Source organism: Camellia sinensis, chromosome 1 (assembly GCF_055761805.1).
Source record: "Camellia sinensis isolate YWXY chromosome 1, ASM5576180v1, whole genome shotgun sequence".
Taxonomy (NCBI): Eukaryota; Viridiplantae; Streptophyta; class Magnoliopsida; order Ericales; family Theaceae; genus Camellia; species Camellia sinensis.
The window spans coordinates 136,291,354-136,306,842 of NC_138961.1; the positions used below are offsets into that span (position 1 = coordinate 136,291,354).

Consider the following 15,489-nt stretch of genomic DNA (forward strand, 5'->3'; position numbering starts at 1 on the left):
AGAATTTGTTTGATTACAAAAATCAAACTCGAAATAAAAAATAAATAAATAAAAACAGATTTTTATTTTGTTACAAAAACAAAATTTAAATCTGATTTTAATAAATAAAAAACAACACTGAAAATAAATTAAATAACTTACTTGATTTAATTTGTTCGAATTATTTTCTGATCAAGTCCAGTGTTTGACACTGTGTCCTTAAGACTAGGGGTGTGCGCGGTGCGGGTCGGTGCGGTTTGAGAGAAAAATAGAAACCGTATGGCGGGTGGCGGATTGATAAAAGTGTCACTAGAATTTGCCATTTTCCTTATCAAAAACCGGCGGTTCGGTTGGCAAATAATGGCGAATTTGTCTTGACGGTTCGGGCGGATTGGCGGTTTATAAAAAATATAATTCAAATTACAAAACTTAAATGAAAGAGTAAAAAAAAGACGAGAGATACCGTGATGTTAAGCATCTTGTGAAGTTTTCTTCTGATGCAACAAGTGTAGCAACAACATGATAGTATCAACGACTATGCCATCAGTTCATTACAAGTATCTGTGGAAGCTACAATGATCAAATGCAATACATAAAATTCCCCTTGAGCAGTAATGTAATACTATATTCTAAGGTATAGAACAACAAGCAAACTTAAGTAAAAAAGAATTTTTAGAATCTTATAAAACATGATTTAATAGCGGTGCGGGTCGGTACGGTTTGGAAGAAAAATAGAAACCGGCGGATTGATAAAAGTGTCACTAGAATTTGCCATTTTTCTTACCAAAAACCGGCGGTTCAATTGGCAAATAATAACGAATTTGCCTTGGCGGTGCGGTTCGGTGCGGTTTTGGCGGTTTCGGCGGTATTATGCACACCCCTACTTAAGACAGATTCGTCCTCTCCACGGTGCTATCAGAATTTGGACGTCTATCTCCCAGGATAAAATGATCTTATCAACGAATAAAAGCAGCACTACAATTTAATCGTTCGTCGAACACACAAAGTGTTTACACTTTTTCTTTCAGAAATAAGATGCAGCAAAATGCAGAGATTTAAAGCAGAGAATGGAGTACGAAAATTCGAGTGAAATCTAAATGGGAGGCTAGTCTATTTATTGATGTAAAGGTGGCTCTTGGTTTTGAATTGAACAGGTATGAAACCTGTTAGTTTCAAATTTAAACAGATTTGAATCTGTTGGGTTAATAATTCAAACAGATAAAAATGGGAAGGGCTCTGTTTGGATGAGCAAAAAATCCAAACCAGTTTAATTTGAATTATGGATTTTATTTTACCAAAAAATAAAATTAAATTCAAATGTTTTTGGCCCAAAAAGATTAGAAGCCCAACCACACACTACGCACCCGCGCCCGCGCCCAGCCCAGCCCGCCCGACCGGACGGCGGCGGCGCGCGTGTGTGGTGATTTTTGAGTCCAATGGGTCTAGCCCATTTTGCCCATAACCTCTTCCTCTAAAACACTTGAGTACCCCTTGGGGCACACCCCAAGTATCTAACCCAAGCCTTATAAACCCTTTCAAAACTTCCCATCAAATCAATGTGGGACAAGCCAATTTACAACCTTAAGGAATTTCCACCAAAACTCCATTTCCATGGAGCTCACTTTGGTTTCAATTTCCCATTCACTCGGTAATGGTTTTGAGCAACCAAATATACCACGTGAATCACAACGCAGTATAGAACTCTTTACCACTTTGACCCAAGTAAATCGACGCTCGGGGCCCACCTAAAAAATAGACCAAACTTGAGAAAAAATTCTGGTTTTACCCAGATTTTTTCTACCATTTCCAACAATCCCCCACATGAATGGAATTTGATGACAACGGAAATGCAACAATATGCAGACTTTAACGAAAGAGTATAAGTCGAAAATATCTTGCATCAGGATAGGTAGTTTTCGGCCTTGAACCTTCCCTAGTGATAACCGATCGGACTTACTGGCTAACCAATGGACGCGATGCCTTGAATTGTTCAGCCATTTGTGTAAGCCAATACAATAGATTTCACACAAAATATCTTCTAACACATCGTGGTTCTCACTGTTGTGTTCATTTTGGCCTTGAACGTGCCTAGTTTTCATAAGTGTTTCTAGAGAATTTAGCCTTTTCATTCTCGTAGAACCGGCCCCAGTTCAACACTTATATAGGTGATTCTTATGTGAGTATCTCCTTATACTCGTCTTGATTTTATACCTTAATCAAGATATAAGTAATCATTAAAAGCAAAGCTTATCCTTATACCCCTGTATACAACATATGTTGCAGATATCACTCTCACCATAGGAATGGATAGGAATTTAATCCTTTGGTGATTTCTGGCGAGCCATACATAACTTAGTTGTCCCTTTGAACTTAGTTCTTGGGATTTCCAGTCATATAAGTAGGGTTACCATTATGACGACTCTTATGTAATAGGCTTTAATCTCATCCCCTTTAATGAACTATAACCTAGCTCTTTTGTCAAACCTTTTGTTAACGGATCCGCAATATTCTCTTTAGATTTTATATAATCTATTGAGATTATTCCGTTTGACAACAATTGCCTTACGGTATTATGTCGACGACGAATATGTCGTGACTTACCGTTATACATGTGATTCTGTGCCCTGCCTATTGCAGATTGACTATCACAATGAATGCAAATAGCTGGCACAGGTTTTGGCCACACTGGAATGTCTTCTAAGAAGTGACGAAGCCATTCTGCTTCTTCTCCTGCTTTGTCCAAAGCAATGAACTCGGATTCCATTGTGGATCGTACGATGCAAATTTGTTTCGTGGACTTCCAAGAAACAACAATGCCTCCTAGAGTAAAGACATATCCACTAGTAGATTTTGAATCTTTAGTATCCGATATCCAATTGGCATCACAATAACCTTCGAGTACTGCTGGATATCGAGTAAAGTTCATACCATGATCACGAGTAAATCTTAGATATCTAAGAACCCGAATGATCGCTTTCCAATGGTCTTCTCTAGGGTTACTAGTGTACCTACTCAATTTACTGATAGCATAAGCTATATCAGGATGAGTACAATTCATTAGGTACATTAGGCATCCAATGATTTAGGAGTATTTTAACTGAGACACTGCATCACCTTTATTTTTCGATAAATAAAGACTGATGTGTACAGGTGTTCTAGCTAAATTCATATCATCCTTGATAAATTTACCAAGAATTTTCTCAATATAATGTGATTGAGATAATGCATATCCGTCAGATGTTTTAGTAATTTTCATTCCTAATAAAACATCTGCGCCCCCCATATCTTTCATATCAAATCTTTTGTTAAGCATTTGGTTAGTTGATTTGATCATGTCTTGATTGCTTCCAATGATAAGCATGTCATCCACATAAAGACAAACTATGACATATCCTTGGTCAGTGTTTTTAATATAGACGCATTTGTCACATTCGTTTATCTTAAACCCATTAGTAAGCATTGCATGATCAAATTTTTCATGCCATTGCTTAGGTGCTTGTTTTAATCCATAAAGGGATTTTACAAGTCGACAAACTTTCTTTTCTTGCCCTGATACTACAAACCCTTCGGGTTGTTCCATATAGATCTCTTCATTTAGATCACCGTTTAAGAAAGCTGTCTTAACATCCCTTTGATGTATTTCTAAATTAAACAACGCTGCTATAGCAATAAGCATTCGAATGGATGTTATTCTTGTCACAGGGGAATATGTGTCAAAATAATCCAGACCTTCCTTTTGTCTGTAACATTTAACTACAAGTCTTGCTTTGTACTTGTCAATTAAACCATCTGCTTTCATTTTTCTCTTGAATATCCATTTATATCCAAGAGGTTTAGAACCTTGTGGAAGATCTACCAATTCCCAAGTATGATTTTGCATAATGGATTCAATTTCATTATTAACAGCCTCTTTCCACAAAGGTGCTTCAGGACCTGTCATTGCTGCCTTAAAGTTTTGAGGTTCATTTTCTAACAAGTATGTCAGAAAATCTGGACCAAAGGATTTTGATGTTCTCGCTCTCTTACTTCGTCTTGGTTCATCATCAGTTTAATCCTTTTGGTCGGGACCATTACTAGTCTCTTGTGTTTGATTGTCATTAGTCTCTTGACTTTGTGTACAATCATAAGTTCTTTTCCGTGAACTTAATTCCTGTCCTTTCTTATAAGGAAAGACATGTTCAAAAACCACAGCATTCCTTGACTCTATAATAGTGTTCACATTTATATCAGGTATTTCTGATTTATAAGTCAGAAACCGATATGCACTACTATGCTGAGCATAACCAATAAACACACAGTCTACTGTTTTTGATCAAATCTTAGTCTTTTTAGGAACAAGAACTTCAACTTTTGCCAAATACCCCCACACTTTTAAGTATTTGTAGGAATGCGGTCGACCTTTCCACAATTCATAAGGAGTGCTGTTGGTTTTCTTGTGGAGTATTCTATTAAGAACATAATTAGCAGATAATATTGCTTCCCCCCACAAGTTCTGTGGTAAACCTGAACTTAGTAACATGGGTGCTGTAATTTGGTGAATAATGCCATGTTGTGCACAAAATACATTTAATGGTGCATCATATTCACCACCCCTATCACTTCTAATATAAATCAATGAATTTTTAAAACAAATTCAAGAAAAAACCAAAATAATTATGACTACTCAAGTCAGAATTAATGTTTTGACAAAATCATATCCTCATAAAAAAATTTGGCCTAAGAATCAAACAATTCAAAAACCCATTTGATTGTATACATTCTTGCAACTCAATAACAAATAAATGTCACTGTTATAAAAATATTTGTGACAGAAGAAAATTAAATTATCTCAACTAATGCAAGAGATACACCCCCATATTAATAAAATGGTTCATGGTTTAACAAATTCTACTACGCAAGTAAAATAATTATTAATGACATCTCATGTCACATAATTCAATAATCAACATAAAAGATTTCTTAAATTACTTCCCAATTAAACGGACCGATATAATTACATACATCTTCATGTTTAAATTTCTCTGGTGTTTAAACACCCATTCAAAATTGATTAGAAATATTCAAATTAACTTGCTTATGTCCAAAGTCGACATAACAATTTATCATTTCAAATCACTTGAAATTATTGTTAAGAAATAACTTGAGTTGATATCATACATGCATATCAAACGCATCAACTAAAAATAATGAATTAACAAAATAAATAATCATGCATGATCCCATCACTTGCATCATGAAATAAAAGGATTCTCAACTCATAAATAAAATCCAACGCATTTAAAATTTAAACTTCAAAATGGCAAAACATACATTCATTTAATAAGTTTGATTTGTACATAAATAAACAAATTAAATATGCATTAAAATATTCTTGTGAATATATATATATATATATATTTTCCGACTCAAGTGCAGAAACAATTCAAGACTATGAATCCACATTGTAATAAAAATAAAATTAGTTTGTAAAACTAATATTTTACTCTAGAAACAAATTCTTCCATGTATACTCACGATAAACTATGATAAAGTCAAAATAATTAACACCTTTTCACAAAGGGTTCAAAAATAAGTAGTCTACCAAACGAAACCATAAGTTACTTACAAAATTAACAGATTGTGACCGAGTCACAAAGTTACATGATTGATTAACAAAATTAATTTTCTAGTTACTAAAATCAGAAAATAAATTACAATACAAAATAATTTTATTTTCCTTGTTACTAAAACTAATAAAATAAAATACCGAGATAATATCTGATTACAAAAATTAGAAAACCAAACCACAAATTAATTTTCTAGTTACTTAAACCAGAAAATAAATTATAACACAAAATCATTTTATTTTTCTTGTTACTGAAACTAGAAAATAAAATATCACAAAACTATCTGATTACAAAAATCAGAACAAACACAAAATAATTTTCTAGTTACCAAAACCAAAAAATAAATTAAAATACAAAATAATTTTATTTTCTTTGTTACTAAAACTAGAAAATAATATAATTTTATTTTCCTTGTTACTAAAACTAGAAAAATAAAATACCAAAATAATTTTCTGTAACACCAAATAATATTCTGCAATTGTTAATGACACCAGTATATTACTACTAGTTGTCAAAGAAAAGAGACAGTATATTACTACTATCTGTCAAATAGCATAAATCACTATTTGTTTTTCCAACCAGAATATTAGTTTGAAAACACAAAAAATTAAATACAATGAAGATACCAAAAAGGATTCTGTCTTAAGATTGTTAGACAATCTTCACTGTATTTAAAAAATTTAATTCTATTGTGTACACAACAACAATTAGAATTTCAAGAAATAAAGAAAATGAGAGAATTTGTTTGATTACAAAAATCAAACTCGAAATAATAAAAAAAAAATAGATTTTTATTTTGTTACAAAAACAAAATTTAAATATGATTTTAATAAATAAAAAACAACACTGAAAATAAATTAAATAACTTACTTGATTTAATTTGTTCGAATTATTTTCTGATCAAGTCCAGTGTTTGACACTGTGTCCTTAAGACAGATTCGTCCTCTCCACGGTGCTATCAGAATTTGGACGTCTATCTCCCAGGATAAAATGATCTTATCAACGAATAAAAGCAGCACTACAATTTAATCGTTCGTCGAGCACACAAAGTGTTTACACTCTTTCTTTCAGAAATAAGATGCAGCAAAATGCAGAGATTTAAAGCAGAGAATGAAGTACGAAAATTCGAGTGAAATCCAAATAGGAGGCTAGTCTATTTATAGATGTAAAGATGGCTCTTGGTTTTGAATTGAACAGGTATGAAACCTGTTAGTTTCAAATTTAAACAGATTTGAATCTGTTGGGTTAATAATTCAAACAGATAAAAATGGGAAGGGCTCTGTTTGGATGAGCAAAAAATCCAAACCAGTTTAATTTGAATTCTGGATTTTATTTTACCAAAAAATAAAATTAAATTCAAATGTTTTTGGCCCAAAAAGATTAGAAGCCCAACCACACACTACGCACCCGCGCCCAAGCCTAGGTCGATGGACGGCGGCGACGCGCGCGCGCGTGTGGTGATTTTTGGGTCCAATGGGTCTAGCCCATTTTGCCTATAACCTCTCACTCTAAAACACTTGGGTACCCCTTGGGGCATACCCCAAGTATCTAACCCAAGCCTTATAAACCCTATCAAAACTTCCCACCAAATCAATGTGGGACAAGCCAATTTACAACCTTAAGGAATTTCTACCAAAACTCCATTTCCATGGAGCTCACTTTGGCTTCAATTTCCCATTCACTCGGTAATGGTTTTGAGCAACCAAATATACCACGTGAATCACAACGCAGCATAGAACGCATTACTACTTTGACCCGAGTAAATCGACGCTCGGGGCCCACCTAAAAAGTAGACCAAACTTGAGAAAAAATTCTGGTTTTACCCAGATTTTTTTTACCATTTCCAACACATCTCACCCTTGAAGTTTTTAATTTCATACAAATAGACCATTTAATTAATAAATCATCAATTTAATTAATATTTTTTAATGATGTGAGTAATTTATTTTATTTAATAATTTAAATAATTTCATTTTTGTATAAAATAACAGTTAAGAATTTTATTTTCTTAATTAATTATATTAAATAAAAAAATTGACAATAGAATATTTATAATTTTTTAAACCATAAAAAATAATATGTATTTTAAATAAATATTAGGAAGTTGTCCTTTGTTCAATTATATACTTTGTTTTGATTCTTTTGTCATAATTTTTTATCATCATGGCCCAAAGCGAAAGGATCCTATTTGTCTTGCGGAAAAAGATTCGCACCCCCTTTTCCCCTCTACCTTGACCCTCTCTCTTTTTGATTGGTCTGGATTTTTTTTTTTTTTTTTTTTCTTCTCCTCCAATCATTACCCGTCACGTGTATGTGTGTATGAGTGGTGGGAGTGGTGATTGGAGGGGGTTTCTATCAAAGCCCTTGTCTTACTTATGGATGTCGTTGAATTAAAATTGATTTTTTTTTTTATAAATTATAAAAATTGACACAACTGTCATATGAGTTGACATTCATTCCCACGTAAATTCTATCCATGTAGATAATTATTTCTGATCAAATGAATTTTGTACTAATAAAAAACTATTAAAATTTCCCTTGTCCTATCACAACTATATAAAATTACATGTTGACGGGCCACATCAATCTCTGGAAAGCCAGATGTGATCTGCAACAAAGTTTCTTTGCATTTTAAAAATTCAAATGGTAGGCCACCATCCATAGGTGATTAAATTTAACCAAAAAAGAGCAGAAAGTTATATGTTCCTTCGCTCGTCCTCTAGATTATATAATAATCAAGAGAGAGAAAAGAGGGAGTTGATCGAAAAACAAAAAACGAACTAGGCGAGACGAGAAATGGATCTGACATTGCTTGAGACTACAAAAAATGACAATGACTCTAATTTGGAATGAAAGTTTTCTGGAGATGTTCTTGATGTTCAAATTAACATAATGGAGGTGTTCTCTTTCTCTCGTTCTCTTAAAATTTTGGATAATTATATTTTAGTCTATGAAATTTGTTCTCAAAATACAAATAAAACGAAAACTAGCAGTAGTGTAATATCTTCTTCTTTTTTTTTTTATCAATAAAGAAAAATGATATTGCTAGTATGTTGCAACTTGTAAGCTAATTAGATCGGATGAGTATGCATTATAATGAAAAAGAGTATACTACAATGTTATTGCATTTAAATGAATAGATCTCACCTCATGTCTAATTCTGTAATAAAATTTTATGCACGTAAACACAATGTTTAGAATAAAGTCTCAACGAAATTTTGCTATGTTCAAGTTCAAATGTTTTATACAATCTAGTTAAACTTGATGCAGATTCCAATGGAAAAACATGAAGTCAACTCTAGCCCTACAAATGAGAAGGAAGTCTTGGCCTTGGAGTTGGATCTCCATCCTCCAAATAACGCTAAAGTCGACGACAATGATGATGGTGATGATGATAGGGATACTACTAATCACCCCCTTATTCCAAACAGTTCGACCGATCAAGGAATCGACGTCTCAAAAGCAGCTCTGCTGATCGGATTCTTCACTTTAATATCAGGTTCTACAATTTCAGCTCTTAGCAATTTAAAGGATGTTGGAAGAACTGAAACTAAACTCACCATCGGATTCAAAGATATATTCTTGCATCCAGACAAGTTACCCGATGCTTTCTACGACATCCTGTTACTGACAATTGCGTTTACAGTCAGTATCGTATTGGCAGTGGTTTTGTTGTGGCTGATCATTAAGGACCAGTCATTTTTTTATCGGACACTTCTATTTGCAGGTGTGGCTGCTTTATTAGTTTTGGTTACATATTGAAGGACAAGGTGCCTAAATTCTGGTTAAATGCTACAGAATCCTTCAGCATTCCAAGCTTTTGGTTGGTGTGGGTGTATGGCTTTTATCTTTTTTTTTTGATCAGCAAAGAAAAATTTCATTAATCAACATGAAATTAAAGGTACAGGAAGATGAGATGCACTGAGAGAGATTCGGAAAGTACAAAATACCCCTACTACTGCTACTCGCAACCATACAACCAACCCCTTGGCCTCACGATTTTTTTTTTTTTTTTTTTTAAAAAAAGACAAAAAACGTTAAGAAGGACTTAACAAAAAAATAAAATACATGATTCCACAAAATCAACCCACCAGTCTAACATCCGAGGTGGAAACCCAACAATTTAAACACCTGCAGCACTCTAAATGCTGCAGCACTCTATGTCCTTGCTGCCCACGCCTATGGTGCACACACCCACGCCTATGGTGCTGCATTCCCAGAGCACCTGCTACAATGCCCATGCTTCTCCAGCTACCAACTTCCAACGCCTATGGTGCTGCTGCACTTTACACCTATGCTTCTCCAACTTCCAACGCCAACCTGCTACAACGCCCACCTGCCAAGACCCACGCCTGCTGCGCGCTCCTCTGCTCCTGCACGCTTCTGTGCACGCTCCTCCGCTCCTGCCGAAGACATCTCCATGGCTGGAAAGACTCTATAGCCTCTATACCCACACAAAGCCCCAACCCCAGCAGAAGCAGACTGACAATCTCCTTGGACTGAATCTATGGCCGGAAACACCTCCAACCATTGGATTTCCAAACCCACACCTGCTGCAAGCTCACCCACACCTGACAACACTCTACCGAGACAGATCCTTGGCCGGAAAAACTCCATAGCCAACAGCTCCATGGCTGGATAAAACTCCACTACCATGGTCGGGACCGAGCACTCTTTGCCAAACAAGACCCACTGACATCTCCAAGCCCCGGTGTTGACAACCCAAAACAACGAAATCCGCCGAGATCTGGATGAAGTTCACCCCTCAAACTCCCACTCGAAAAAGGAGCGCTCGAATGAAAGCTTGGACAGATCTGGATCAACTTCAACACCTAGTTCCCCCCAAACAAAACACCGAAGTAAACTCCAAAGATCTGAACCCGAGCTCATCCCTCAAACTCCCACTGGCAAAAGAGCGCCCGAATGAAAATACAACCAGATCTGCTCAACCTCTATAACGGTCCAGAACCGACCTCCTTCTCTGAGTGGATACAAATAAACACCCCCTGTTGATACAAATAAACTCCCCTTGTTGATACAAAAACAAACAAAACAAGGCACCTGAAGAAACAAAAGAAAGGACCACAAAGTGGAAAGAAGATGTGGGAATCAAGTTTATTAGAAAGAAAAACCAGCATACAAACACACAATAGAGCTGGGCCAGCCGACCGCCATAGCCAAAGGCGGCGGTCGGCCGGCCAAAAGTGAGGCTCGGGGGTGGAGGTTTTTTAGAGAGAGAGAAAAGTTGAGGGAAAGAAAAAATATTTAATTTAATCTTTGTGTATGGCTTTTATCTTGTCCTCTTGGCAGTTACAATATCATGTGTAGCACGTCTTCTTCTTTCTGCATTTCGCCGTGTGGGTTAAATTTACTGTGCTCTTATACTTTATATCAAATCCCACTTTGTCGTATGATCTTTTGATTGTTCCAATCAATTCCTAGACTTCATTTCAAGTTGCAATTGAGCCCGGTCTCACTGTTTTGAAAAATGACGAAGAAATTAAAGCAAAAGGACTAAAGTGGGAATTTTGATAAAAGTATATGGGTGTTTAAGACTAGGGTAAAGAGGTTGAAATGAGATTTTTGTAAAAATGTAGAAGTACTAAGTGTAATTAATACTATCACGTGACTGTTCTCCGTTAGTTTCAAAACGACGTTATAGGAAGGGACTCAATTGCCACTTGATTCAAAGTTTAACAGGTTAAAACAATTACAATTTTAAAAGACAAAGTGAGATTTGATGTTAAGTATATGGGTTTGAAATGAAATTTATCCTTTTTAAAATAATATTTTTATAAGTTTCAAATTAAATTTTACATTTTAAGATTATTTGAAGAGGTTTTTTTTCCACTTCAAATTTGTCATCTTGATAATTGTTTTTAAATTTTATGTAATTACAAAACAATGTGCCAATAATTTCTGTAATTGGGGCACCAATTATGGTGTGCTTAGCAAACAATTGTGTTGTTAGTCTTTTGAGACTAATCAGTTGTTGTTTGAATAGTAAAAATTCAAATGATTCCTTTCTTGAGTTGTATTTGTTTTCCTTTTCCCTTTTATTTCATACTAACGTAAAATCAGTGCAAATAATAAAATGCCATAAATAATACTAAATATATTAAAAATTAATTAAATATTGTGATATTGATTTATATGGATATTTAAATAAAAAAATTGAATGATTTCATTATATTTATATAGATATGTAGAACTAATTAATTTTTTAAAATACATTCAATCAAATAAACTCAATTGAAAAGAAATAGTAAGAGTGAAATTCTATAAATATAAGATAAAGATATAATTAAAAAAAATTAAGTTTAAATTTGAAGATAAATATAAAAAGAGAAAATTAAATAAATTTTTGAAAAAGAATAAACTCAACTGAAAATCAAGAGCAAGAGCAGATTCTGTAAATATAAGATAAAGATAAAAAAATCAAATTTAAATTTGAGGATGAACTATAAGAATATAGAAAAAAGAAAAATTAAATAAATTCTAGAAAAACGAGCTAAAGAGAAATTCAATAAACATCAAATGAAAATTGAAAAAAAAAATCAAGTTGAAATTTAAAAATTCAAAAATAAAATAAGATAAATTTGAAAAAAAAAAATTTAATATAACTCTAATAATAGAGGAACAGAAGAGGGTAATAGTTTAAAAATTAGATAAGAGTAAAATGTCATCTATAATTTTTTAAAATTTGTATAAAAAAACATCAAAAATAAAAACTGAGGTGTAGTAAGTTAAAAATTAGATAAGAGTTAAATGGCAACTATAATTTTTTAAAATTTAAATTTTGAGTAGTTAAAAAATAACATTTATAATATCTTATTATACAAATTTTAACTCTATTTTGTGTCTACTACTAATAATTTTTATATTCTAAAGCTATTTAATAAAAAAAAAAAAATCAAGGGATCACCTTTTGTAAAGCCCCAAAATTTTTTTTTTTTGGAACATCATAAGATTTAAATAACAATAACTTGCTAGATAAAATTTTGACTACTAATTAGGAAATTTTAAATTCTTTCATAGTCAAAGCCCAACAACAAAATAAAACTACAAGTTCACACACAGCGTCACAACATTGTTAAATACTAATACAAGAGATAACAGGATTTTATTTTGATAAAATCTTGACTCTAAGTTAGCCAAGGTTCGATATTAGCAGCAGCTCCAGTCCTTCCTTCGACATAATCTGGCATGAAACGTTAGGGGAACAAAATATATGCCATAAGTTTTGCAACACAGTAAGAAAACATAACCAACCTACCATTCTTTTTGAGAGAAAATAATGAGATTATAAACACGAGATAATAATATAATCGTAAACATAAATTACAACCATTAAAATAATTCAAATAATTTTAATAACTTAGGTGACCTTTGAAATCTCACCAAAGAGGTTTAACTTACCAACCATTAAGTCATGGCCACGGTTAATTTGGAAACCACTCATTGGTCAAATATTCAAGAACTACCAAAGATGCTCACGCCCGGAGTTATATACCCAAACTGTGACATCCGTGGTCTGCCCCAAGGGAACGGTCTGCCAGGGGTACGTAACTTCCCTGCGTGCCACCCGCACATCCACTCTTATTCTAAAACCAAATACCGATAATGGTTCAAATAAGCTCTGTGCCATCTTAGGGTTTCGCGACACAATTTACTTAAAAATTATTAAAAATCAGGGCTCACCATGAGTACCCGGTATTAACCCTCTATCAGTAACTTTATATATACCATTAATCATTTCGGTTAATTTATATATTAAACACAAATTATTCAAATTTCAATCACCAATAATGTTATACCAACTAAAAAAAAAAAGACTCCCAACATAAAACATTATATATGTCACACAATAATAATTCAATGTACAAAATTTAATAGACAATTAATTTAAACCATGGTATGAACATAATAACTTAGATACAAGAAATAAACCATAATTACACCCATACACAAATTTTTGATTTGTAAAATTAGACTAGCACAATATTAAATAAATCACAACACACTCATACATGGATTACTAATTTATAATAGATGATGGATTAGACCAACACAATATTGAAGTGATGATTTTATCCTATCCAAAAATTTTCAGATTGTAACTTAGGTATTAAAAATTATAAATAAATTATTTACACAATCCTAAAATTCGTGCAAATGAACAGAATACTCAATAGGGATGTTTAGGTCATTTTTCAGAAAGAATTTCAAAAAAAAGAAGATGTAAATAATCCTGTAAAATTTCCAGCAATTCTTATGACACAGATTTGTCACATTTCCTTACATTAATTCCATGCTTAAATTTATAGATCAAATCCATAATATAAAAATTTATCATGAAACTAGACTTCTCAAATTTCATCTTTTCGTTAGAAATTACCAGATTTGGCTTAGTATAGAATTTTAAATAAATTTGCAAATACATAGTAAAATCTGTTTCACAGTTTCAGATTTAGTTAAAAATTTGTATAAATTCGTAGAAAGCTCAAAAATTGTTGCCAAAATTCCTGGATGAACTAGACATCATTCTCAACAACTTTGTAGAAGAAATCACCTCGAAATTTTGAGTATAAAATTGTCTAAAAATTCGTGTAAACATTCTGGCAGATTTAAGGACAAACAAATTATTTTCAATCTTCTCTTTAAATGTATAAACTACACATGCAAGCTTATTTTTTTATAATAATAACATGATTTTAAGACTATCACTATCTTCAAACATTTGATATACACATCACAAAATTCCTACACATGTGTATAAAATTTCTATCTATGAGTAGTCATTTTAATCACATGAACATAATCTAAAAACTTCATTAATAAAAAGAAATGAGAGGGTTGAGAGGGTTTTCTTACTTAATAGTAGGATTCAAAAGGGTGATGAAATGGTAGAAAAATTTTTCTTCTTTAACCTTCCTCTCTTCTTCTCCTTCTACTGTTAGCTAAGATTTTTTTTTTTTTTTTTTCTTATTTTCCCCTCACTCATGCGAAGGAGCAGACTAAGCCTTCTCTTTGCATGGGATTATGCTCAGCCATTCTTGGTGTATATATGCTGAGCCTCCCCCTCCCACTCCCTCTCTCTCTTTCTCTTTCTCATTATACTCTCCACTACAATTCTCCTCAACCCAAGAACTATGATGGAATGAAAGTTTCCATGGATAGATGCAAGCTAGCAGGTGGCACTACCTGTCACCGAGAATCTGATACTTTTTTTTTTACTAAGGTTTTTAGTATGATGTTAAAATAATTTAAAAATAATAAATATTGAAGATCCACAAAATTATTATTCTTCATAAGATCTTTGTTAGTGATTGAATTGGATTAATTTAAAACTAATTTTTATACTATTATATATTTTAAGTAGATTCTGAATAAAATTAATTAATTTATTTATTTATTTATTTTCTTTTAAGAATAATTAAATATGGGTTTTCACACCTTTTTATTTCTTAATTTTGTTTTGTGTCAATAACTTATAAATTTCAACAACTTTTGTATTATGAAATTATTAAATTAAAAAAAAATAACGTCAGTTTTTTTTTTTTTTTCAAAGTTAGTTTCATTTTAATTCTGTTTTGTATGAATAACCTATAAATTTCAACAACTTTTGTATTATGAAACTATTAAATTAAAAAAAAAAATCACTTTTCTTTTCAAAATCTTAGTTAGTTTTTATTTTTACTTTGTATTAAAAGCCGATAAAGTGGCCTTAGTAGTGCTATATATGAATATAAATAAATAATCAAAAATTAGTTTTAAAATTAAATAATAATATAAAATTTATCTAAAATATGTAATAAAAATGATTTATAATCAATTAAATTTTATTTATTTTTATCAGAGTTACACATAAATGATTTGTATATTTATCCCAACGTGATATTCA

General features: G+C 32.4%; 1 protein-coding gene across 1 annotated transcript; it reads left to right on the top strand.

Annotated features, from left to right (window-relative positions):
• Positions 1-8,346: 8,346 nt before the first annotated feature.
• LOC114291980 (uncharacterized) lies at positions 8,347-9,347 on the top strand. Its single transcript, XM_028235865.2, has 2 exons — positions 8,347-8,483; positions 8,856-9,347. The coding sequence occupies exons 1-2, from the start codon at positions 8,478-8,480 to the stop codon at positions 9,345-9,347; spliced, it is 498 nt and encodes a 165-aa protein (XP_028091666.2). The 5' UTR covers positions 8,347-8,477.
• The last annotated feature ends 6,142 nt before the right edge of the window (positions 9,348-15,489 follow it).